At 35.5% G+C, this 25,463-nt stretch overlaps 1 protein-coding gene, 1 long non-coding RNA gene and 1 other non-coding gene across 3 annotated transcripts; 1 reads left to right on the top strand and 2 right to left on the bottom strand.

Annotated features, from left to right (window-relative positions):
* Nucleotides 1-1,037: 1,037 nt before the first annotated feature.
* Nucleotides 1,038-4,035, bottom strand: LOC131012865 (uncharacterized). Its single transcript, XR_009097491.1, has 2 exons — nucleotides 3,748-4,035; nucleotides 1,038-1,314 (listed from the first exon to the last, which is right to left on the bottom strand). It is a non-coding gene; the product is annotated as an uncharacterized LOC131012865 (long non-coding RNA).
* A 12,624-nt stretch (nucleotides 4,036-16,659) lies between these two features.
* On the bottom strand, nucleotides 16,660-17,433 carry LOC131012864 (protein TIME FOR COFFEE-like). The gene is made up of 3 exons (XM_057940854.1): nucleotides 17,275-17,433; nucleotides 16,901-17,189; nucleotides 16,660-16,818 (listed from the first exon to the last, which is right to left on the bottom strand). The coding sequence occupies exons 1-3, from the start codon at nucleotides 17,314-17,316 to the stop codon at nucleotides 16,730-16,732; spliced, it is 420 nt and encodes a 139-aa protein (XP_057796837.1). The 5' UTR covers nucleotides 17,317-17,433; the 3' UTR covers nucleotides 16,660-16,729.
* Nucleotides 17,434-17,662: 229 nt separating this feature from the next.
* On the top strand, nucleotides 17,663-17,743 carry TRNAL-AAG (transfer RNA leucine (anticodon AAG)). The gene has a single exon. It is a non-coding gene; the product is annotated as a tRNA-Leu (tRNA).
* Nucleotides 17,744-25,463: the final 7,720 nt, after the last annotated feature.

Below are 25,463 nucleotides of genomic sequence, written 5' to 3'. Positions count from 1 at the left end.
GAAAGTTGAAACACATGGGTTTTCAACCCAAAATACGTCTACTGATATTTGGATCATGTGGACTGGCTAGGTCCAACATCATCACCTTCCAGTCACACGGGAGACATCATCCCGAACTTAGAAAGCCGTGGACAACTATTCATAATAATAAAACTCAAGTTCGTACTGGCAAACCAAAAGCTTAATTTAAAGTTCTATGTCCTATTGAACCCAAACCCCCACGTATAACATGTACACAAATATATACATATATATAGGCAAAGCATACTTTTATTAAAATCTATCGTGTACTAAAAGTCGATTCGGTGTTCCATCGCGTGTGAACATTTGAACGTAGAGACTATGCTCAAACCCTTGATGCAGCGTTTGCCTTGAATTCGTCTTGTATCATCATCCCGTGTTTTTCCTTCAACGCGTACATGTCTTTTCATTCCTCTTTGTAGTTCAAAAGAACCATTGTTTCATTGTGGAAGCTGAAATGCTCTAAGTTCTTTTTCATTCTTCTACATCATCACCTTAAGAATCTAGATTGTAGAGATATCCTACTAATCCAGCAGTCTATGTTCTTTTAGAATCATGATCATGCAACTTATAGCAATCTATGTTTTCTGGGGAAAGCATGTGTAAATTCTCTATCATTCTTCTTATCATAACATCATAACTGCAATGATATGCCATGAAAGGCAAAACATTCAACATTTCAATGAAAGGCAAAACATTCAATAATTCATCATAGCATGCTCTTTACATAAACATTTTCATGAAACAGTTTAGAACAATAACATCTTTAAAACGTTGAAACTGCAGTTACCTTTTTCCTTGATTGAGCACGATGTAATGGAGTGTTGAGCGGTGTCGTATGAACCCACGTATGTTTAGTGAATCAAACTAGACTTGGCTTTTTAGAATAAGGTTTCTAGGGCCAGAGCAAACGAACTGCTCTGATACCACTCTGTCACAGCCCACTATCCCAATGACGGGTTAACCGGGGTTATGACTTGGGTGAACAATAAGAAATGGAAATTAAAAAGGGATTTACTAAATAACCAACATTAATAACAACAAACTAGTGGTATATATATATATATAACCACTTGGGTAATTAACAAACGAGCCAGCCATAACGACTAAACCCCAAATGAAAGTTAAACAAAATGAAGGAGTAATAAGTTCCACAATACGATAACAAATTCAGAGTGTTTGCAGCGAAAAAACGTGTGAGTTATGCATATGGAGATGCATACTCAAGGTTTCATTACATAACATCAAAAGGGAAATCCGCTCAACACCGATCCATTCCATCGCCTGCTCAACCTGCACATTTAGAAATACATGCAGGACTGAGTATAAAAATACTCAGTGACATAAGCCGAAAATACAACATGCATACATATATAAATTGAACTGCCATAACAGTAACACACAGGGGTTTTCATAAATGACCTGCGCTTACTAAAACATTTCGTTCATTTTCATAAAGGTGGATGCATCCCATTTTCAGTCTATATGATCCATATCTGTCATTTCTGTCACGCGCCGGGAAGGAGGCCTCCTTACCACGGACGCCAAGACCGGTCGCAAGCGACTCGCGATCTCCATGAGTGTACACGTTAACCCTAGCTAGCGACCTTTGTCTAGCATAGGATCCCAATTGGATTTCCTTTAAAGTTGGCGAACCAACACAGATAGGATACATACGTAAAACATAAACATTTTTGGCAGTCAATCATTTCATAAACATTTCATTTCATTTCATAAACATGTCATTTTCATTTCATAAGAGTCATTTATCATTTGGGCATAATAATAAACTGAAATTAACAGTTAAAATCATCTCATGCATATATTCGTATAAGAGGCCTACGACACGCAGGGGATCTCTATATACGTATAGTAAAAGTAATGCCCACCTCAATTGTTCTTAAAGCTGGCGTGGAGTCGTTTCTTCTTCTGCTTCACTTTCTGTCGCCCGGACCTTCATTGATGAAGAGTCGATAAGTTCGTGAAGAAATTGTCATAAGACAAAGTCTAATTCTACGTGCCTAAGGTATCTTTTAATGTTTTAGGGTTCTAGCATCCATATTAATCTCGTTTCATTCAATCAATAAAATGTAACCAATTATCATGTAACTATCATATAGGTTCGAACCCATTTGTTCGAACATCAACATGTACATAATCCATAACCTCCCTCTTCACCCGTCATTTAGTCAAGTACTCCAATAATTAAGAACAAGCTATATATTATCACCCTGAAAATTTAATCATTATAAATCATGCTTTCTCATACTTCGCACATTTTCATCACTTAAATAAATAAATCATTTATAAACACATGCTTAGCAATTTAATATCTCAATTAAATCCCAAGCTCATTTGATAAAGTAAATCATATACTTAATCATTCTATAACACAATTCCACATTTTTTTATCATGTAAATAAATAAGAAATTCCATTATTCATTTATAAATAATAAAACATTTTAAAATCCATTGAGATGAAATAAAACATTTTAACCATAAAAAAAAATCCATACTCGTAAGCTTAGAAAATAATTAATAAATGAGGGCTTAATCCCAAAATATTTCTTTAAAAGTCCATCATAATTTAAATAATAGAATGGACTTCATTTAGAATAAATAATCCCAACTTCCAATATTAAAATTTAAATCAAGAGATTTAAATTTACTAAATAATTTAGTGAAAATTTAAACATTTTTTTTTTCTTTTTAAGAAATAATGCCAAAATTCGTAGGCCTATATTTAAAACAATAGCCCAAGCATTTAAATAAAATTAGCCTACACAACTAAAATAAAAACCCATCAGCTTTTAAAACGAAATGGGCCCAGCAGGATTAAACTAATAAAATCGGCCCAACAATTAAAAAAAATTCGGCCCAAAGGAAAGAAGATGGGCTTGAGCCCCAAAAGCCTAACCTAACCCTAATACATTCATACATACACACACACAAGCCTCTCTCTTCACTCTCCCCCTCGGTTCCCTCTCGCCTCTCTCACTCTCACTCTCACTCGGCTGAGGTCGGCGCCGCCTCCGGCGCGCCGCCTCGCCGTCGCCTCGTCCCCTCTCTTCTCACTCCCTCGGTCTCCTCTTCCCTCTCTCTCGCTGGTACAGTCGCCTCCGCCTCCTTCGCGTGCCACTGCCGCCTCCGCCGTGGCCAAGCACGGCGCCGCCTGGTCGTCCCCAGCCTTGGAACAGGGTGGCAGAGGCCTCTTCGTCGCTGCATGTGCCTTCTCCGGCCGTTGTGAAAAGCCGAGCGTCGCCGCTCCCGCCGTCGTATCGCCACCGCCGAGGCCGCCTCCGGAAAGATAAGTTCCTCTTCCCTCATTTTCTCTCCGTCCTCCCCTTTTTCTCTCTCTCTCCCTTTTTGTTATAATCTAATCTCTCCCCCTTTCCCTTCTCTCTCGTTTCAACAGCAAGAGGAAAAAGGCGGCGGCTGCCGCCGCGCCGCCTCCGGCCGCGAGCAGCCGCCGGCTGCTCTCACCCCCAACTCTCCATTCCCGGACATACACAGAAGGCAAAGACACAAGAACCCCCAAATTTTTCAGTCCAGATTCAAAATATAGAACAAGTTAGGGTTTTAAAAATCTGTTCTTTCATCATTTCTATTTACAAAAACTGATCTGTACTTGTAATAGATAGAAATATAATGATTATGAGTGCGTGTGTTGATGTTCTTGATGGTTCGAATTTTACAGCAAGTGTATGGAGGAAATAGGAGGTAACCTTGATATGAGTAGGAAATGAGGAAAATCTTCTTTCTGAATTCACCAAAATTGGATCTGCGAATTTATTCAGCCAAGCTTAACAATGAAATTTTGGATCTGAAAACTATGAAAGAATTGGAAGAATTAATGGACGTTTATTACCTCTTTCTTGTTTTGGGAAATCTTGGAAACTGATTTGGAAAGCTGGAATCAGTGAATTATAATTCAAGCATAAGAACGTATAGCTTGGATCAGAATGTTAGGAGGAATGGGAGGAATGTTGGCTGCTGATTTTGATTAAATAAAAGCTAATTGCATGTTATGTTAAAGGTGTAGAAGATGGCCGGCAAAAGAAGGTGTAAAGAGTATTTAGTGGAATGATGAGTGTGTGGAATAATGAGTGTTTAGTGGAATGATGAGTGTGTGGAATAATGAGTGTTTAGTGGGATGGTTGGCATATGATGAGTGTTTCCAACACCATCAATTTATTTAAGAGTAAGATGGATGTGGAAATGAAAAGTATGTGTAGGTACTAGATGAATGTGATGAATAAAATCCTTATTCTGTATTTGTAATACTAATTTCGGGTTCCCATATAACGAAGCTTCGTTATAACTCTCTATAAATTACATATTTTATAATTCGTTTTATAAGTCGAAAATTAATTACGACTTCAAGTAAATAATAGAAATACTATTTCTATCGTATATAAATTAAATAACATGACTCTGCTAAGTCAGTTATAATCCGAAATAATAATTATTGACTACTCAATAATCCTTTAAATCTCAAACGGATTCAAATAATAATAATAAGAATTTAGCACATCAAAACACATATATAACAATTAAATCACATCAGATTAATCAAATCAGTTTTATTATTAATGGATGCCGAACCCTAATTATTAAGTCCTTAATCAGTGATTAAAAACTGGGATATGACATATTTAGACTTATTAAATCTCCGTATTTAAAATATCCGACATCCATTAATTAATTAGGGCTCTGACAGCTTAAATTAATTAATCTCTTAATAATTCCTTAAGCAGTACCACTCAAACTTTATTATTACGCCTGAACTTAATCAACCTGCAGGGTTTAGCGTAATAAACCTTATTGAGCTCCTTAAGGGGATGTCATTATCCTATACCGGATACGGGTACTAATACAGATAATCAAATATCATATATTAACCGCTATCACCCAAGATACAGAGTACTCGAGTTAGTATATAACTTTCACCCATAGTAAGTCAAAGTGATATACGAATTAATATATATATCTGAATACTTATTAGTATTAAGATTTATAAGTCACCGAGATCTTGATTCTTCACTTAAGTCAGATAGAAGAATACATCTCAAACTGTGGTCCTATCAATACGTAATGACGTACCAGTATAGACAAGTAGCCAAGACAAACTACTTCCATCTATACTGCAGCCTAAACCAATAACTTGTCCTAAAGTTATTTCGGCTGTGATCATATTATATCTCTTAAGGTTATTCCAATTATATGGTCTTCTGTGATCTACAACACACCATATAATCTACTTATATAGAGATAAAGAACATACATATGCAATCATGAACACAATCAGATAGGAGATTAGATAGTGAACTTAGGAAACATTGTATACAAGCATAAAACGTTCTTGCTTTCAGTATACAAATCCAACACGTTTTACAGGAATTATACCATATTGATGTTTTATTTTCAACCACTTGAACTATTCCCATAAAACAGTAGTAAGATTCCTGGAAGATCAATAGTGAAGCTGTCTGGTTGATCGAAGCCCAGGTGCTTGATTGTTCCCATTTCTTCCACGATTCCGGTGAAAAGGGATTTCACGTTGGTGTTGACGGATTTGGAGTGGTGGGGTTTGGAGGGTTTAATAAAGATAGATGAAAGTGGGGGCTGTTTTAGAGCTAGCTTGGAGTGGAGTTGAGGTTGCCGCGGCGGAAATGTCGGAAATAGAGAGTGTTCTCGCCGCCGGCAAGGGATTCCGGCGGTGGCCGTAGAGGAGGGTTTGTGGGCAAGACAGAGCCATTCTCTTTTTCCAAATTGGCGGCAGCAATTAAAAGGGTGTTTTCTGAATACAATTGTTTATTCAAATAAATGAAAAAATATAGTTGCAGTCAATTGAGGAATTCTAATGATGAACATATATTTTGTGTCGATGCTTTCAATTTTTCTTTAACTGGGTTCTTGTAATTTTATTATGTAAAATTGAGTTCTTGTATCCTTGTACTTAGAGCTGGCAAAATCGACCCGGCCCAACGGGCCGACCCGGCCCGTCCGTGTTTAGGGCTGGGCTAGGCTGTACAAAATATAGGCCCAAAAAAACCCGGGCCTAAAAAGCCCGCCCAGTAAGCCCGTCGGGCCGACCGGGCTTTGGGGCTAAAAAGCCCGGGGTTTTCGGGCCAAAAAGCCCGCCCACCTTTTTATATATATATATATATATATTTTAGTTATAGTTTAATAACTTTAATTTATTACTTCTTTTTCAATTTTCCTTAATAAAAATACTCAATCATATATCAATCGCGACAAAGTAAAAGAGAAAAAGAAATATACTTGCTATATCATCACCACACAACGCACGAATAACAGAAATATAATCTCTCATGTAGAATATTTTGTTGTTTGGACTTGGAGTTTTATTTTTTAGTTTTCATTTATTTGTCGGACTATTTGAATTGAAAATCTATTCATGTTGAATTGTCGATTGTAGTAGACTAGTAGGATTTTATATTACTATTTTGTCTATAATTATTATTTGCATTTATTTTAGTTTATTTAATTTTTTGTAAAAAAAAATAGGATTTAGTGAAAAAAATAATTGGGCGGGTTTGGCCCGACCGCCCGGTGGCCCGGTCGAGGCTGGGCTGGGCTTGAAAAATGAAAGCCTGGTCAATTTCGGGCCGGGCCGGCCCGGCCCAGAAATTCTCGAAAGCCCGTTGGGTCGGGCCGGGCTGGCCCGGCCCGCCCGATTTGCCAGCTCTACTTGTACTAATAATGACCTAACTATAACAAACAACGTTTGGGACTTTGGGGTGTTCATTAAAGGTTTCTATTCTAACGTTTCACATTTTTTCTTTCAAATCTATCCCAATTTTACATAAAACTTTGGGATTATAGCCAAAAAATACACGAACTTTGATAAAAGTTGCAATTTTCACCTGAACTTTCAAATTGGCCAAAATATACCTGAACTTATATTTTTTGTTGTAAATTTCACCTCGACTGAGTTCAATCATTGCAAGTTCAGGTGAAATTTACAACAAAAAATATAAGTTCAGGTATATTTTGGCTAATTTGAAAGTTCAGGTGAAAATTGCAACTTTTATCAAAGTTCGTGTATTTTTTGGCTATAATCCCTAAAACTTTTAAATAGTTTCTATTTTTTCACTGAATTAAATAACAACAATAAACATTTCATAATAAACAAAAGGATTAAAAATAAAAGAAAAGTTTTCTTATACATGTAGATTAATGTTCAAACCTATTTTATTAATACTCATTCTTAAATCTATTTAAATTTATAAAAAATTAATTAATTAAATATAAATTGTTACAATAATTATTTGTCTATCTCAATCAAATTAGAATATTATTACAAAGTAAGCATTAATGGTATATAGTATAAGTACCTGCAATTATTCATTATCATCTCAAACCCGCATAATAATATTTGTTGACTCCCCAAGCACATTTGGATTTATAAAGATAAATTATTATAATAATTAATTATTTATCTCGGTAAAATTCAAATATTATATAATAAACATTAATAATAAATGATATAAATATAAAAATACATGAGATTTCAATTTATTTATATTCTCCAATCAATGAAGTTTTCTGAAATATCAATTAGTAAATTGAAATAATAAGGCCAGGATTCAGTATCCAAGCACGTCTGAAATGTATATATACTTGTACTTGTTTCAAACAGTGCACAAACTCAATCAATCGTGTACATATTATAGCCAACTATGTACATAATAAATATTTAATTAATAATAAATAAATAAGTAAGTTAATTAATAAAAAATTAACTAATACTCTGTTGGGTCACGGAGGGTTACTGAACTGGTGTATGGAGGGGGGGGGGAATACACTAGTAGGCTATTTTTAAACAAAAACTTTTGTATGGCTGATAGAGTATCGGCTGATATTGAAAAATGTGAACAGAGGTCAACAGTCAAAGAGTTTTCAGTTGAAATGAAGTTGTAGTACTGATACTAAATTAACTTCAGTGTTTTGATTTCAGTTAGGTACAAAGCTTTAACTGATAATCCATGCAAGGCTTCAGTCTAAATTTGAAATCAGAAAAGTGTTATGAATCTTACTGATTATCCGAAGATTTATAAGTTAGACTAATAACACCAGCAGCGAAAAAATAAACTTAGGAAATAGCCTTTGTGATTAACACGTTGTCAAATTAAAGTTTCACTTTGCAATTAATCAGTTTTAGTTAAGATAACGTTTGTGCACAGATAAAGAAGGTAAATGCTAAAAGCGATAATCAACAACGGGTTTGTGTTGATTGGGTGTCTTATTTGATCTTCTGTAGCTTTGTGGAGGAAGAACATTCTTATTCACCATCAGCTTTCTCTTCTGAACTTCCTTATCATAATTCTTGAATTTTTCTGGCGTGCCGTCGTCTGAGACTTCAGTTACGTTCTGGATCATGATTCATTTTCCCTTATCAGTGGTGGTCAACTTTCCTCCGATGCTTTCTACTAAGGCAGTTGAGGGAAAGTTGTCCATCAGTGGAGACTCCTTCATGCAGTTCTTGATCAACTGCTCCATCTTGTAGTTGAGTCTCTTGACTTCGTGTGAGGCCTTCTCACATTCCACTGTTGATTTCTTGAGCTCAGTTTTAGTCTCGTTCGGTTGAGACTGGAGCTTGCCCTGTTATGACTGAAGAGTGTTGACGCTTGTCTTCAGTTGGTTGTTCTCCTTGATCAGTTCATCAAGGCAAGTTTCATCTGGATAATAGAGCTTGATTGTCTTCTTCTTGGACTGATCTTTACTGATTTCCTTCTCCAGTTTCTGCTTTTGTTGCAAAAGATTTTCGAACATTGATCTTAGAGTTCGATGATTAGTCATGAGCTGATCATACTCATCAACTTCATCTTTGATGTACCTTTTGATTCTGAGTTATCTCATATAATAAAAAAGGAGTTATCAGTATTAAGAGTTCTAAAGTGAGAGTTTACCTCAGACTCATTCATTTCGTTGTCGTAGCTGTTGCAGGAGTTGTCAACCACGCTTTCGGCTTCTTTAGCCATGAGGGTCTGGCTCTCATCGTCTGAGCTGGTGGAATTGCTGGTTGTTGATACAGTTGTTGATCCAGAATCTTCAGCATCTCCAGCCACCATTATTTTCTTTTTGGCATATTTGCGATCCCTTTTGGCTCGAAGTTCTTTGCATTCTGCGTGTGATAATTCATGGCAATCTGATCTGTAGTGCCCTTTCTCTCTGCATCCAAAAAATTCCACGTCTTTGAGATCAGTAGTGGATATTTTCTTCTCTTCACTCTTATCGGTGGAGTGTCTGGATTTGTGCTCCTTCTCCTTTCCTTTGTAGTTCCTTTTGTGGAACTTCTTGTACCTGCGAAACTTAGATTCCATCTTATTGAACCTTTCAGTCAATAGTGCGTATTGACTGAAGAAATCCTCTGGCTTGAGTTCAGTCAATTCTTTCGACTGCTTCTTGCTTTCCTTCGATGAAACTTTCAGTGCAGCTTCTTTCGATTCTGATGGAATGTCTTCATCTGATCCTCCGGCCTTTTTGGTTTCTAGATTTCTTCGGATGTCGAACTCATTAGCTTTGAGGTCGGAAAATAATTTATTAGTCGTTAGTGTGTTGAATCCAGGCTTGCCCTGATGTGCGACTAAATAAATCTGTCAATCACCTTATGGAAGAGCGCGAAGAATCTTTAGATTGATTTCTTGTTGAGTGTGCTTGTTCTTCGAGATGGACTGAACCTCGTTCAATATTTGATTGAACCTGTACTCCATCTCTTCGATTGATGAGAATAAGGCTTGTATTAATGGAAAAGTAAAAGAGTACAAAACATCCAAGAAAGCGCAAAAGAGAGCAAACAAAAGACCGAGCCTCATTAAAACCTTCTAAGAAGAAGAGACCTTAGAAGGAAAAAGAGTACTCGTGAAAGACTCACATTCGGTTCAGGAGCGGGAAGAGACAACTTCAGGAGTTCCGGCCTAACCATCACCCCTAAGAAGCTCGGCTCAAGAAAACCGGAAGAAGAAGAACCAAGAAAGAAAACAGGAGACCAACAACAAAAGAAAACAACCCAACCAAAGCCTAAGGGAACCAACGAACCTGCTTATATAACCATACGGATATGACTATGCGTCGACATATCCCTTGCAACCGCAATCCTAATCTCCTCAATCGCAAAAGGCCACCAGCCTTCCTGCCGATCATCATTGGCCATAATATCTGCCGGTTGATTACCCTCACGGTAAATATGCGAGACCATCAAAGAAAAATCCCGAAGCAGGCGAAGAGTATGCTGCCAAAACGCCCTAAATCTCCAAGGAACATCACTCGAGCGAGAGTACAAAAGGTGAACCACATACATAGAGTCAGCCTCAACCCACAGATGCCGCCAGCCTCGGGTATGAGCAATGTGAATAGCATAGATCACAGCCAACAATTCCGCCTCGAAAGCAAAGCCGTTGCCGCCTTTAAAATGAAAACAACCTCGGACATGAGACCACTTGTCTCGAAAAACCCCACCCGCAGCAATAACTCCAGGAGCTCCCGCCGCCGAGCCATCTGTATTAACTTTAATCCATTGACCAACGGGAGGCCACCAGTGAACCTCCACCATACAGGGGGGAGGAGCAGCACGGCTCCTCACCCCAATCGCACGAGTGATCGAATAGTCAGCCCAAGAATTAGAAATATTACCCAACTTCCGGAAAACCCCATCAATCTCCATAAAGTAAGCCTTGACAAAGGCCAAAACCGCACGTCTATCAAAGCACAAATCCTCAAAAATAAGCGCATTGCGTCCCGACCAGATACGCCACATCAGAGTGATAATTCCCGCCTTCCAAAAGGAAGCAATTTGGGAACTCCAAGAGAGATTCCAAGCCAGAACTAAGAAGGAATGAATATCCATGCACCCCAAGAGATTCTCTTTACCAAACCAACCTAAAAAATCAGTCCAAATAGGGCGAACACACGAGCACTCCCAAAGCACATGCGAAATCGTCTCACTATCTTGGAGACACAAAGAACAAGCATTGGGCGCAATTAACCCTTGCCGGATCAGAACATCAAAAGTAGGCAAGCGCCCATGGAGGACACGCCAACAGAGAATAGATCGCCTCATCGGAATAAAGTCCTCCCAGATCCATTTGCCCCAGATAACAGCAGGAAAACGATGGCAAATATTAGAAAAAGCCAAAGAGGCCGAAACCTCACCCTTAACCGACTGTTTCCAATATCTCGTATCCCTCTGGCCGCCCATCGGAATACGCAGAATATCATCCACAATATCAGGAAAACGAGAAACAAAGGATGTCGTGAAATGCCAAACACCATCATAAAAATAATCACTAACCGAGAAGCTCAGAAAATCATGCATATATATCGGAATTTTAAGTTTATCCACAAGCTTGTACCCAAGCCAATCATCCCGCCAAAAGTAAGTATGCTCACCACGGTCAATACAAACATAAGAATCATCCACCAACTGATTGACTTCTTCTTTCATCCCAATCCAAACAGAAGAGTTCGACACCGAATCCTTTGCAACCCCAAAATTGTTTAGATATCTCGATCTCATAATGGAATGCGCCCAAACAGTTCCCTGAATTAACTTCCAAGCCAGCTTCATCAAATAAGATTTGTTCATTAACGTAAAAGATCTAATGCCGAGGCCGCCTTCTTTCAAGGGGGAGCAGACTCTACCCCAACTAACAGCACAGCTGGGCCGTTTATCAATATTTCCCGACCAAACGAAATTACGACATTTCCTGTCAAGGGAGTGCAGTAACGATTTTGGCCATTTGTAAACCATCATGGAGTGAACAATCGAACTCTGAATAACCGACTTGACTAAACAAAGCCTCCCAGCCATAGAAAGATGACGACCTTTCCATCGAGCAAACTTCTGGACAATCCTATCATGAATTGCCTGAAAGAAAGAAGCTCTCGGACGCCCAACGAAAATCGGAACTCCCAAGTAATTGAAAGGAAGGTTCCCGGTAGTGAAACTGAGCTCACGATGAATAGCACTTTTCCTGTCATTGAGAACTCCCGAACCAAAGTAAATGCAAGACTTCTCCAGACTACACTGCTGACCCGAAAGAGAGTCGTAGTACGAAAAGATCTGATGAATTTTTCTAGCATTCCGAACCGTAGCTTTACAAAAGATCATAACGTCATCCGCATAGAACAAGTGAGTAGGGAACTGAAAAGTTCGACTATAGCGCATAGGTTCTAGATGCCCAGAATCAACGCAGCTGCTAAAAAGCCGACTCAAGATATCCTCCGCAATTCCAAAGAGAATCGGAGAAAGGGGATCTCCCTGACGCACTCCGCGAGAACAAGCAAAATATCCCCGCAGCTGACCATTATAGAGAATAGAGAGCCTCGCCGAGCTGAAAATAATTGAAATCCAGTAAATGAATTTCTCATGATAGTGATTAGCTCGCAAAACTTGCAAGAACTCCATCTCTTCGATTGATTCGTTCTTGATGATAAAAAATGTGTCGAATTTCTGACAGGCTATTGACAACTTATTTTCTTTGATTTTCTCTTATCCGATGTACATTCTTTCGAGAATGTCCCACATCTCCTTGGCGATTTTACAATCCACGATTTTGTTGACGTGTTTGTCGGGGACTGTTCTGGAGATGATGCTTTTGGCAAGATTATCCGTTGTGAGAGAGTTTTGAATTTAGCTGAGGCCTCAATCTTCGAGGTTTCTGATTTGGTGAGGAATGGCGTCTTTGGGTTGCAGGAGCATGGTGCCTCTTAAAAGTTAGCACAAAAAAGGAATGCTCTGTAGGAAATGACGATCTTCAAAATCTCTGCATTTAATGCGACTGTACTTTGAGTGTACGTGGCTTCCTTTTAACTTAAAGTATTCAGTCCGCTAATTCCACATGGCCAGTATTAGATAATCAGTCATAACTGATTCTTCAATGAGATCTTCGTCCAGTCAATTATACCAGTAATTGACTTGGTCTTTTCACATGCTATCTTCAGTCGAGTATTCTTCAGTCTTCAGTCTTCAGTCCGCCGATCTTCAGAACTTCAAACAACTAAGCAACATAATTCTAACACTTGAGTTCGAAAAGTTCTAAACTAAAAAGAAATTTTAAGAGTTTTGGTATCATCAAAACTAGGGCTAAGATATTTCAATAAGTTCACAAGATACTCCCTTCATCCCATAACAAGTGTTCTACTTTCCTTTTTTAGTTGTCCCACAACAAGTGTCCTCTTTCTAAAATAAGAAAGTGGGCTCCACCACTTTTGTTGTGAATTTATCATATGAAAATGAAGGATAACCAAAAGTTCACCCTTTAAATTCTTCATTTCTTTTCCATCATTTCCTACTTGACCCTTACTCACTCCTCATTTTCACTACAAAATGAGGGATAATATTAGTGTCAATAGGCAAAAATGCCCACTTTATTAAGTGTAAAATTAAAAATGCCCACTTCTTATAAAAGCTTGATCCTATGCTCAAATTAAAGTGAAGAGTCGAAATTGCCCTTGAATGTTGATGGCTTTGCATCAACTTTTGTGTAAATTCTTACATTTTGCTGACACAATTACAAATGTGTAAGAAAAATGTAAGAAAAAGTAAGTCTGTTGTTGGAAAAGTAGGTTGCCTTGCCTAGGCGGCGAGCTACTTAGTGAGGTTGCTGCCCGGGCGGCAAACTACTTTTTCGGCTGGCAAGCTACTTTTTTTATTGAAATTTTTAATTTGCTACAAGAAAAAGTAGGTTGCCGGTCGGAAAGTAGCTTGCCACCCGGGCGGCATCCTATGGACAGCAAGCTACTTTTCCGACAGCTGACTATTTTTTATCTTGCAAGTACACTGATTGAGACATGAAAGGTAATTTAGGTATTTTGGGCATAAGATCAAGTTTTTATAATAAGTGGGCATTTTTAATTTTTAACTTAACAAGTGGGCATAAAAAATTTCACCTCATAATATTATCACACCATATTTTGATGGATAATATTATCTCTCCTTTGTAGTGTAAACGAAGAATGAGTAAGGGTCAAATAGGAAATGAGAGAAAAGAAATGAAGAATTTAAAAGGTGAAATTTTGTTTATCCTTTATTTTTTTCATGATAAATTTACAATTAAAGATAGCGCACCCTAAAAAGAAAAGAAAGAATAAATTTACAATGGGAAAAGGTGCAGATGCACCCTTATAGTGGTAGCCCCTATAGCATGCATATAGCTCCCTTACTCACTGTGTATGCAAATAGGCCTCCAAAGTCCGAAAAATCGATCAAATAAACCCCTTTGACTAACAGTTGTTTGACAACTTTTTTTAACCCCCAATTTCTTTCTTCTTTCAATTTCTACCTCCAATTTCTATCCCTAATTCCAATTAAGCCCTCGCCGACATCTCCATCGGCGCAGCCGCCACCGAGGTGGGTAGACGCTTCGTCGCATCTCACATTGCCCATGAGGAGATGATTGTCTTGGAGCATCGGAGAACATTTTCTCAGTTTGTTTCTTCCTCAAGCAATGCAGATCGCAGCCGGAGCAGTAATCGATCACATATTCGACGATCTTATCAGTAACTAAAACTCCGCGGAGTCTCGATAGCAGAGGATGGCGAAACGATGCCAACACTTCTCGTTCGAAGCAGATTCTTCGGTACTCGCCGCCGTCTCCGGCGCTCGAAATCTTCTTCTTCTTCTCGACGGAGATCGTAGGATTGCTTTGAGCGCGAGCAATTCTCCACTTTCCGTCTGAACGAGGAACACGACGCCTTTAGCTCCCCTACCGAGCGGCGATATCACCTTCAGATTCTTCAAGTCGAGCGCAAGCGTTCCATCGCCGCCGTGGCGGAGGTTGCCGTCATGCATAGTGGTGGTTTCCAGCTACGAGCAATTGCGTCAAAATTCACACAAATCTAATCGCCGTTATTTTGGGGGAAGAGAGATTGCATAGAATCGTAATTGAAATGCGGAAAACCTCGGGGTGGTGTCGCTGAGGTCGGCGACATGCTTCTTGCACCTCGGTGGTGGCGGCGGCGATGGCGGCGCCGGATTGAGGAAAAGGCTACCGGCGGCCCCAATGGAGATGTCGGCGAGGGCTTAATTGGAATTGGGGGTAGAAATTGAAAGAAGAAAGAAATTGGGAGTTAAAAAAAATTGACTAACAGCTGTTAGTCAAAGGGGTTTAATTGATCGATTTTTTCAGACTTTGGGAACCTATTTGCACACACAGTGAGTAAGAGGAGTTATACGCTATAGGGGCTACCACTACAAGGGTGCATCTGCACCTTTTCCCATTTACAATTAAAGAGAATGCACCCTAAAAAGAAAAGAAAGAAGAGAAAATGAGAAATAAGCTTTCATGCGTTTTCATTCACAGGAGAATAACTTTCAAAGAGAGAGAGAAAAAAAAAGAAGTGAGAGAAACTTTTCTTTTTTTTATGAGAGAAAGATAAATTCTTCTATTACTCAATCAAAGAAGTGTTAAGAACAAAAGGGAGAAGCCCAAAAGAAGAAAAAGACGATAAATGAGATAAAGTATAGCCTATCTGCATTTCATTGCCTTCATCATACAACAACTGACTATCATTCTCAATAATAATATCATTGGCACATCCTTACCAAAGCTTCCCCTTCATTAATACTTGAAAAAGCTCCTCTCTGAACACCAACTGCATCATCGTGCAGCTCCCACATCCTTACCAATCTGTCGATAACTTTAGTTGCCCAGGTCTGCATCAAAACTCACGAGTAGGTTTCACACTGTTAGGGCTATCAACAAACACTCTCTATGATTCATCTCCTTGTTCTTCAAGAGAGAAACTTGGATGACTTTAAAATGTTTTGTTTTTTTTTCTTTAAATGCTGGGAATATTAAAGGTAACCTACTCTTTTTTATTTGATTATTAAACTTACCTTTTTATTTCGAGGTTTTGGCAAATAAAATTACAAACTATTTCGAATTTGTAATTTTAACGTGACTTTTAAAGTGTGGCGAATTAAATCACCGCCTTTTCAATTTTTGCAATTCCGTCCACCTAATTTTTTTCGGTCGCCAGAATGTTGAATTGGAGCTTACGTGGATTAGTAAAGACGACGTCGTTTTTATTAGGCATAAACAATGTCGTTTCGTACAATTTCAATTAAAAATTTCTCCAAATTGTAAAGGCATTGTATCATATATTTGCACCATAATTTTCAATATCCAGCAATTTTATAGAAAATAACGTCGTAACATGAATATTACGTGGCAAACTACTTCACGTATACTCCAACTCAACAATCCGACGACTCAAAAAAAAATTAGGAGGACGAAATTGCAAAAATTGGAAAGATGGTGATTTAATTTACCACACTTCAAAAGTCAGGTTAAAATTACAAATTCAAAATAATTCATGATTTTATTTTGCCAAAAACCACTTTTATTTATGTGATTATATAAAAATCGTATTATATGTAAATGGCTACTTTGGTCCATTATTACTTTGTTTATCTACCACCTTAAATGATATTGCAACTTTTCCACGTAAACATTTTTGACAGCCATGTATGCTTTATTTTGATCCGTGCCAAGAGCTGAAAGTCATATTGCAAACTAAAATATTAGTAAAATACTCCCTCCGTCCCAAAGGAAATGTCCTCCTTCTTTTGGGCACGGTTATTAAGGAGCAAGTTAATTAGAGTATTAAGTGGTGTTGTGTAAAGTTAAAAATTTAGTGGGTCCTACAATAAAGCATTTAATTATGTAAGGTTGAAAGTTAAGCTTCAAGCTTCGCCGGAACGGGGCTGCTCCGAGCGCCGTAGCTCGAGTTTTCCGGTATCTGCCGCGGCCTCTTCCTCTTCGGAGCTGCAAAACGATAGCAGCAAGATTTTTAGCTCCCTTAATCAGAAAAATCTGGAAACCGAGCACAGCGTGATTTAACACTTACCGACAGCTGAAAGGGGCCCAGAATTGGATCCCAAATTGGGATTATTGGCCGAAGGAGAATTCGAAATCGGCGACGAATTATGCGATTTCGCATCGCTGCCCAATCTGTTGATTTCTCTCGACTCCTCCTTCTTCGATGAAGGGGCTTGCGACTGAGTCATCAAGCCGTACAACACCTCCGCGATTTCAATCTCCAACTCCTCCGGATTCGATGAGCTCGGCTTCGACGCAGCCGCCGCCGCGACTTTCGGCGGCTTCAGCTTTAGCCCTGAGTTGTTCACAGTCTGCTTCTGCAGATTGCAAAAGTCGAGAATTAAGAATCGAAGAAAATCTTTGAAGTTTCGAAAAAATTAATGACCGATTTCAGACACTAACAAGCTTCTTCCTCATGGAAACGTTGGAAGAAGACGGAGACATCGGAGCCGCCGGCGGCACAGGCGTCGCCCCAGCCCCGACGCCGACGACTTGTCTCGCCGGAGGGCGCGGCGGTGGGAGAACACAGTCGAGAGGGTTTTCTGAGAGTGGAAATGGGCTGAAATAAGTTTAGGCCTAACAGATTAAGGTATGAATTAAGACACAATTAGTAACTTAATTAGGCACTTAGTATCCCTTATTTTTTTCCCAAAAAGGAAAGGGGACATTTCGTTTGGGACAGCCCAAAAAGGAAAGGAGGACATTTCGTTTGGGACGGAGGGAGTAGTAATTATAAATAAGATCATACTTTAACGATATTATACGTACATAATCAATCTTTTTAACAAAAGTCGAGATGGCCGAGTTGGTCTAAGGCGCCAGATTAAGGTTCTGGTCCGAAAGGGCGTGGGTTCAAATCCCACTCTCGACATTTCAATGTTTTAAATTTTAATTTTTCTTACCTATTTTAATTTTTTTGTCTCGTATATATTGAATTATATCACCTCAATTTCCATATACGACATAGATTTTCTTCCTTTCAAACAAAGAAACATAGATTTTCTTCATCAAAATTTCTTGCCAAGCACGACATACTTTCCATTTAATACATAACCAATAATGTGCAAGAGAAATTATAATATATTGAGACTTGAGTAGGTCAAAACCAAAATCGCCCCAACTTAACTTCAAGCACAAAAAATCATCGTGCTCCTGAGCTAGATATTTTATATATAGGCTGTTACTTAATTTGTTCTATATGTTGTGATTATTATTATTTTTGCTTCGTCTATGCTTTTATAATAGATGGGGAAATCAGTAAAAGCCCTCATATTGAGGGGAACAGCTGTGGTTTGTTATCTAATAGCAAGCATTATCATGTTTGCAAGCAAGCAAAAAGTTAAGGCATATTCCGTTGAGTTCGTCGCCAGAGATACTGATTGGAATGGTCTCTTGTAAGTTACAAATATACATGTAGGATTATAATCATATTTAAATCTCGTTTAACGTAAAAATTACTACAATTCAATATTGCTTGCATTTTATTCATAAAATTGTTATCTTGATTCAATCACATAGGAAGCGCAATTTAATTACTTTGTAGGTTAGTTAATTATAATTTTTTTTATAGATTAAATGTAAGAGATTCAAATCATAGTTTTTACGCAAAAAATTAATTTTTATATATATAGTAGGCATAGTACAAATCCTTTCTAGTATACTTCTTTGTCTGTATAGCCATTTTTTTCTCTTCAATTTCAATCTCTTGTGTTTCAGTTTATTTTTAGTATTAATTAGGATTCACTTAATTAGTAATTGATTGATTATTATAATTAAGATTGATTACTCCACAATTAGGGCATATTGTGTTGAGCTTCATGAATTTTTAGTAAAAAGATGTTAATTGAGATTCATTAAAATAAAAAAATTGTGGAAGAGAGAATCTGAAGTGGCTTCTTTGTTATAATTTATTCTTTAGTTTTTAACTAGTAGTTGTGTTGAATTTTACTAATAAATTTGCAAATGATATATACAGGTTCTTTGCCATTGTTAGCATCTGTGTATGCTGTTACAATATTTTCGTTCTAGGAATTCCTTCCAATAGTTTGCTTTGGAGAACAGTCATCTTACTCGATTTGGTATGTATACTTTTATTTAGGGATAATTGCGTTAAAATACATAATTTGTTATTTAATTTTAATTTTGCAGAGATGAATTAAAAGTTTTGTTTTTAATCATTCTAACTTTTCACATGATTGTTAATTTTCATCGAACTAATGTCAATATGTCATTATATAGTACAAGTAACAGTGCTCATCGTGACTAGCAGAAGCTGTGTACACATCAAATTATGGGCCATTCAAGTCATGTAGATATTCAGGTCTCCATCTCAATATTAATTTAGAGTGACTGATAATAGTGTGAAAAATGAAAATAATTAAAATTTTATATATTTGGAAGCGAAATTTTAGTGAAAAATTAAAATTTCTAACTACGTTCATCCTAAATATATTTATTCATAACTGAAATATTTATTTGGCAGATTATCTGTATATTGAGCTGCACGAGCCTTGGAGTTGGGTGGCAAACATATCTACTATTTGTTGGAGGAAATGAAAATTCAGTTTATGCAAATTGGTCGCCAATATGTGGCATAGTCCCAATTTTCTGCCGCCAAATTTTGGTGTCGCTTATTTTCTCCACCATTGCTTTTGTCTTTAGCTTTGCGCTTCACGCGATTTGCATTAGTGTTAGTGTCGATGCATTAATGCTTGAGAGATGAAAACTATCCATCTATGCAAAATTAGGGTTTTTAGGATCCTAGTTAGAAAGATTTTTTAAATGTTGTGGTTTGGATTTTGTTTGGTGAATTTATTTGGAGGCATTCAATTGACTCACATTTTGAATGTACGATTCGTTTCTGTCTTTATCTTGTGTATGGATAATGACGGCCAGGAGACTCCTCCCCCACGCATCTTATCACCATATAAAAATAAAAAAATAATCGAACACAGATGAAATCATTTTTTATATAAAGCCACAAGAAGATGAAAAAAATTACATTGCATACAGATGGAATTGAATTCAACACCATCACACAAAGGTGGAAAAAAATAATCGCACGTAGGCAGGATCACTACCCACACAAAGGTGAAAAATATGCACCATTACCCACACAAAAATGGAAAAAGCTAAAAGTAGAAAAAACTACACCGCACACCATGTGAGATTGAACCTAAGATCAGTCACCACACAAAGATAGAAAAATAACCGCACGAAAGCGGGATCACTACCCACACAAAGGTGAGAAAACTACACCTTGAATCCAAGACCTCTCACAAATGAGAGTTTTTGGGTGCCTTAACTTTGCCACTTGATCTAGGCTCATTGGCAGTATTTCTAATTTTTTTATTCTTATAAAATTATAAAGTTAACGAATTTTTGTGTAAATTTTATGTTAAAACCTCTATCAATTTGAATTATAAGAAAGTTGTGTTCTAAAAATCTCAAACTCGAAATTTTGAAGAGGGAGGCTTAACCCCACTCACCAAGTATTTTTAATTTTTCTTTATTCTTATAAAATTATCAAATTTTTGTACTCCCTCCGTCCACTAATTCAAGGCCTTCTTTCCTTTTTGGGACGTCCACCAACTCAAGGCCTATCCATTTTTAGTAAGTTTTTATTTATATTTAATTGGTGGGTCCCAAAACAATACACTTTTTCTCCACTCAACTAATAAACAATTACATTAATTGTGGGTCCCTTTCTCCACTCAACTAATAAAAATACACTTTTTCTTAAAACCCGTATTTTGCTCCTTAGGTCATGAATTAGTGGACGGAGGGAGTATAAATTTTATGCAAAAGCATCTATCATAAATTTGAATTATAGGAAAGTTGTATTCTAAACATCTCAAACTCGAAATATTGAAAAGTGCAGGCCTTTTTTTTTTGGCGCATGCCCTTATATATAGATGATGTATGTATAGTGTGACTTGAGGGACATGAATCTTAATAAAATAATTGAAAAATATGTATAAAATGGAGAAAAAGAGATTCATTAAAATTAATTGATGGAGAAATAGATCCACTAAATTGGTATATTTTTTTGTAAATATTAAACGTGAATGAAGTTTAAAATATAAATTAAGATAATATCCAAAAAAAAAGGAAAGACTGTAATTTTTATGAACGAGGGAAAATAATAATAAAATTATAATTTTCATGAACGAAATCAAATATTACATGTTCAATAATAAACAACCCTAGTTTCTTGATACTTAGATAATACTTTGTTAGTTTAAAATAAGAATATCGTGGAACGGCGAGTGCTATAGTCAAGGCCTCTACAGTGTTTTAAAAGACTAAATTAAAAGCACATCTTGATATGTTATGACTTAATATGAGCCATCAATTATTCAATTGTAAGATTTATCGAGCTGTGTGATACTCACTTCATAAGCAAAGGACGAGTTTATAAAATAATTAATTCTTTGTTATAACTTATATGTATTAAACTAACACTACTTAAAGTTAATTTTAGTTCTTCAATTAGGAAATACTGACACACCACTATGTTGAGCAATACTTAATGTTAAACCTCCACCATTATTATTTTATAGCTGTGTAGAGAATGAGAGAATTTATAACAGTATTGATAGTATTTTAATTTTTGATCCTATAATTCAGTTTACCAATATAGTAAATTTTTGTCTCGCCATTATTAATGTATATATATATATATATAGGGTTGGGTTCCGGTGGATCCCTATGCTTATAATAGATCCGTATATCCAAATCTAGACCACACATTTATGACATGTGGCGCATCAAGATGGTGACACGTGGCAAGACATTTCAAGGCAAAATCTGGAGAGGGGTAAAATTGGAATGTAATTTTCGAAATTCAAAAAAAAAAATTATATTTTCTCAAAATAGGTATATTTTAGATGCATAAAGTTTCATACGAGAATGCATGAACTTTCATATAAAAATGCATAAAGTTTCATATCAATATGCATAAGATTTCACCCCACCCCAACCCCACCCCCCACACCCCAGAACCCCACCCCACCCCAGAACCCCACCCCCACCCACCTTTTTTATTTTCTCAAAAACTGATTTTCTGACCACTGACCCCCCCACCCACCCACCCACCCCCCAAAATTTTTTTTTTTTTTGAAAATCAGTTTTTAAAAAAATAAAAAAATAATAAAAAAATTTTGGGGGGGGGGTGGGGGGTGGGGGTGGGCCAGCAATTAGAAAATCAGTTTTTGAAAAAAAAAAAAATTTGGGGGGGGGGGGTGGGGGTGGGGGGGGTGGGTGGGGTGGGGGGGCATGGGGCAGGGGCAGGGGTGGGGTGGCGAAACTACCTGATTTATTAAAATGAAATGCATTTTTTGTATAATTTAATGCATTTTTATGTGAAAACTTTATGCATTTTTGTTTGATTTTATATGCATGTGAAACATGCATATTTTTGGGGGGTGGTAATGGGGAGGGTTGGGGGGTGGTGTGGGCTGGATTGGGGGGTGGTATGGGGTGGGGTGGTGAAAATACCAAAACTGGAAAAATTAAATGCATTTTTCTGTTGAAAGTTATGCATTTCATGTGAAAACTTTATGCATCTTTGTGTGAAACTATATGCATCTAAAATATATCTATTTTGAGAAAATCTAAAAAAATATATATTTTTTTTTAATTATTAAATCCGAAAATTACATTCCAATTTTACCCCTCCAGATTTTGTCTTGGAATCCTTGCCACGTGTCACCATCTTGATGCGCCACATGTCATAAATGTGTGGTCAAGATTTGAATCTAGGGATCTATTATAAGCATTGAGATCTATATGATCCCATTCCTATATATATATATATATATATATATATATATATATATATATATACACACACACATATAATTATACGTGCAATAATATTCTATTACTAACGTACTATACAGGTAATAACATAATCTATGAGATAAAACGTGGTGATATTTTTAACTGCGATATTTATCTATACTAGTACACGCCCCCATGCGATGCACGGCCAACATTAAAATAAAATGATATTTTAAATGAAAAAGTATATCCATTTAATATATTCAAAATATAAATAAATATAAATCATATTTTTAAAAGTGAAATAATTCACATCAATTATTCAATATATATATATATATATATATATATATATATATATATGAATACGAAAACATATGAATTTTTAACTTTATATTTTCAATATTTGAAATATCAATTAATTAATTTTAATTGATAATGAGTATAATATATAAATTTATCAAATATCAATAAAGATCTACAAAATCATCTATTTTTATATAGTTTGATATAATTTTTGAATGCATATTTAAATTATCTTTACCCGATCATTTTGTTTAAATAAAAAGTTTACAAATAAAGTTTTCAAAATTCTGATTTCGCAAAAAGAGATAGGATTTATTTTCATAAATAATAATTGCTCAATTGATTAAGTTTAATTTTATACTCCCTTCTTCCCACATTAATAAGCCATAAAGGCCAGACACAGATTTTAAGAAATAAATAATTTATACTAATAAAATAAGAAAGATAGTACTTTTTTTTTGGGGATTTGTTTCTCAAAAAAGTAAAAGAGATCATTATGAGTGGATCACATTGACATATGATTTAAATAATGGGTTATATGAGAATATTTGCTATGTAATAAACTTCCAATTTAGGAAATGATCTATTTAAATGAGACGTCCAAATAAGGAAATGTGACCCATTAGTATGCTACGGCGGGAGTAATATTGAATAATAATATTCCGTTATTTTAGTTGGGTTTCGATTTTAATAAAAAAAATAATTTGAATAAATATAAAAATATTTACCTTTATATGCATTTAAATTTTAATTTGTATTGTTTTATAGACAAATAATTTTTTTTATCAATCGATTAGTGGGAAAAAAATGGGGTTGAACATGGTATAATTATCATTTAAATTCAAATAGACGTGCTACTTCAAAATTAAACTGTTCAATTTAATTTTTTATTTTTATTTCTAAATAGGATTAATAATGGTTCTCCGATTAATGATTTTTCAATGGTCATTTTGATGCTTAATGATTTACGTAAAATTTAATTAAAAATAATAATAGTAGATATGTTAATATAAGTAAATATATAAAAAAATAATACAAACATAACTACAAATTTAATAAATCTAAATCATATCTAAAATTTAATATTTAAGATGATATAATTAATTATTCATCCATAAATTTATATTAAAATATTTCAACTTCTACTTCAAAAATAATATTTTAAAATTAAAGAACTTTGAAATGAGCTAATATAATAAAAATATAAAATAAAATTAGTTAAAAAAAAGAATAATAAAACAACCGCAAAAGAAAAAAGAAGAAGAATGGAGAGAGGAGAGAGGAGAGAGAAGAAAGGAAAGAGAAAAAAAAAATTAATTTTATGATTTCAAACTACAATAACTTTTTTGAGTTAATTTTATTTTATGTAATTTTTACATCAAATTAAAGATTTTGTCATGATCTTTAATTTAACATCCATATTAAATATTTTTCATGAAGAGAATTTGACGATTTTTAAAAAAGAATAAAAAAAGAAAGTGAGAAAAAATTTGGTGGATATCAAAAAATACTATATATTGTGATTTGTGAGAACTGAGAGACGTGTGAGTTGGGGAGTAGGAAAGAGAAAGTATGATGAAATAAGTGATATAAGGAGAGAGAAAATTTGGCGGGTAAAAGTATCCGTTGAAAACTGATGTTTCATATATAGATAGATAATATATAAAACAGGAGTTTTCTCCCTCCATTTTTTCTCACCATTTTTTCTCTCTCTTCTCCCATCAATTTTTTCATTATTTTTCATCTCTTTTTTCTTTTACAATTTTAATACTTTTTTAAATAATATCAAATTTAATTTATGAAGAGATATTTAATAAGCATCTTATATTTAAGTTTGTAATAAAATATTTAATATGGTATAAAAATTATTAAAAATAAATTTAAAACAAATAAGTTCCTAAAATTTTAAAATATTCTATTTTCTTTCTCTTTGTTAAAATTTTACATTTCTTTTATTTTTGTCTGTGTATGAAAATATTTATTTATATGAAAAACTTGATGGGAGAATAAAGAGAAAAATGGAGGGAAAAAACTCCCCTTTTATATATTATATAAATTTTAAAAAAATGAATTTCTTAAGTTTGTGAAATAAATTTTGTTTATGGGTTTAACTGTAGTACTTAATGAACTTTGGGGTGTTAGTTGCTATCAACGTTATGTTAGGGGCTTAAATATAGTTGGGGTGGTAACGTTAGGGGTGTTTTTGCATATTAACCCTTTAATATAATGTGCATATATTATATCATCTTAAATTATTTTATGTATGTATTGATTTGGACGAAATTAAATTCAGGGCAAATTCTGAAATGAGCTAATGTTTATGTATTTATACTACAACTTTATATAGCTAAAAAAATATATCAAAATTCACTAATAATTTTTGGATTAATTAACGCCTCAAAAAAAATATGTTGTAAAATGAAAATCAGTAAAAAGTAATTAAAAATTCCAAAAACCCTTTCAAGACCAATAGAAAATTTGAAAGAAAAATATCTAAATAT

This window comes from Salvia miltiorrhiza, chromosome 2 (assembly GCF_028751815.1).
Source record: "Salvia miltiorrhiza cultivar Shanhuang (shh) chromosome 2, IMPLAD_Smil_shh, whole genome shotgun sequence".
In the NCBI taxonomy this organism is placed as follows: domain Eukaryota; kingdom Viridiplantae; phylum Streptophyta; class Magnoliopsida; order Lamiales; family Lamiaceae; genus Salvia; species Salvia miltiorrhiza.
The sequence above is the reverse complement of the archived record's forward strand: the minus strand, read 5'-3'. Positions and strand labels throughout refer to the sequence as shown.

Coding starts and splice junctions, on each gene's coding strand:
- LOC131012864 (XM_057940854.1), bottom strand. CDS start 17,316: ATGTCTCCGTCTTCTTCCAACGTTTCCATGAGGAAGAAGCTT. Junction 17,190..17,274: donor TTTCCATGAGGAAGAAGCTT/GTTAGTGTCTGA, acceptor TGCAATCTGCAG/AAGCAGACTGTGAACAACTC. Junction 16,819..16,900: donor TGGGCCCCTTTCAGCTGTCG/GTAAGTGTTAAA, acceptor ATCGTTTTGCAG/CTCCGAAGAGGAAGAGGCCG.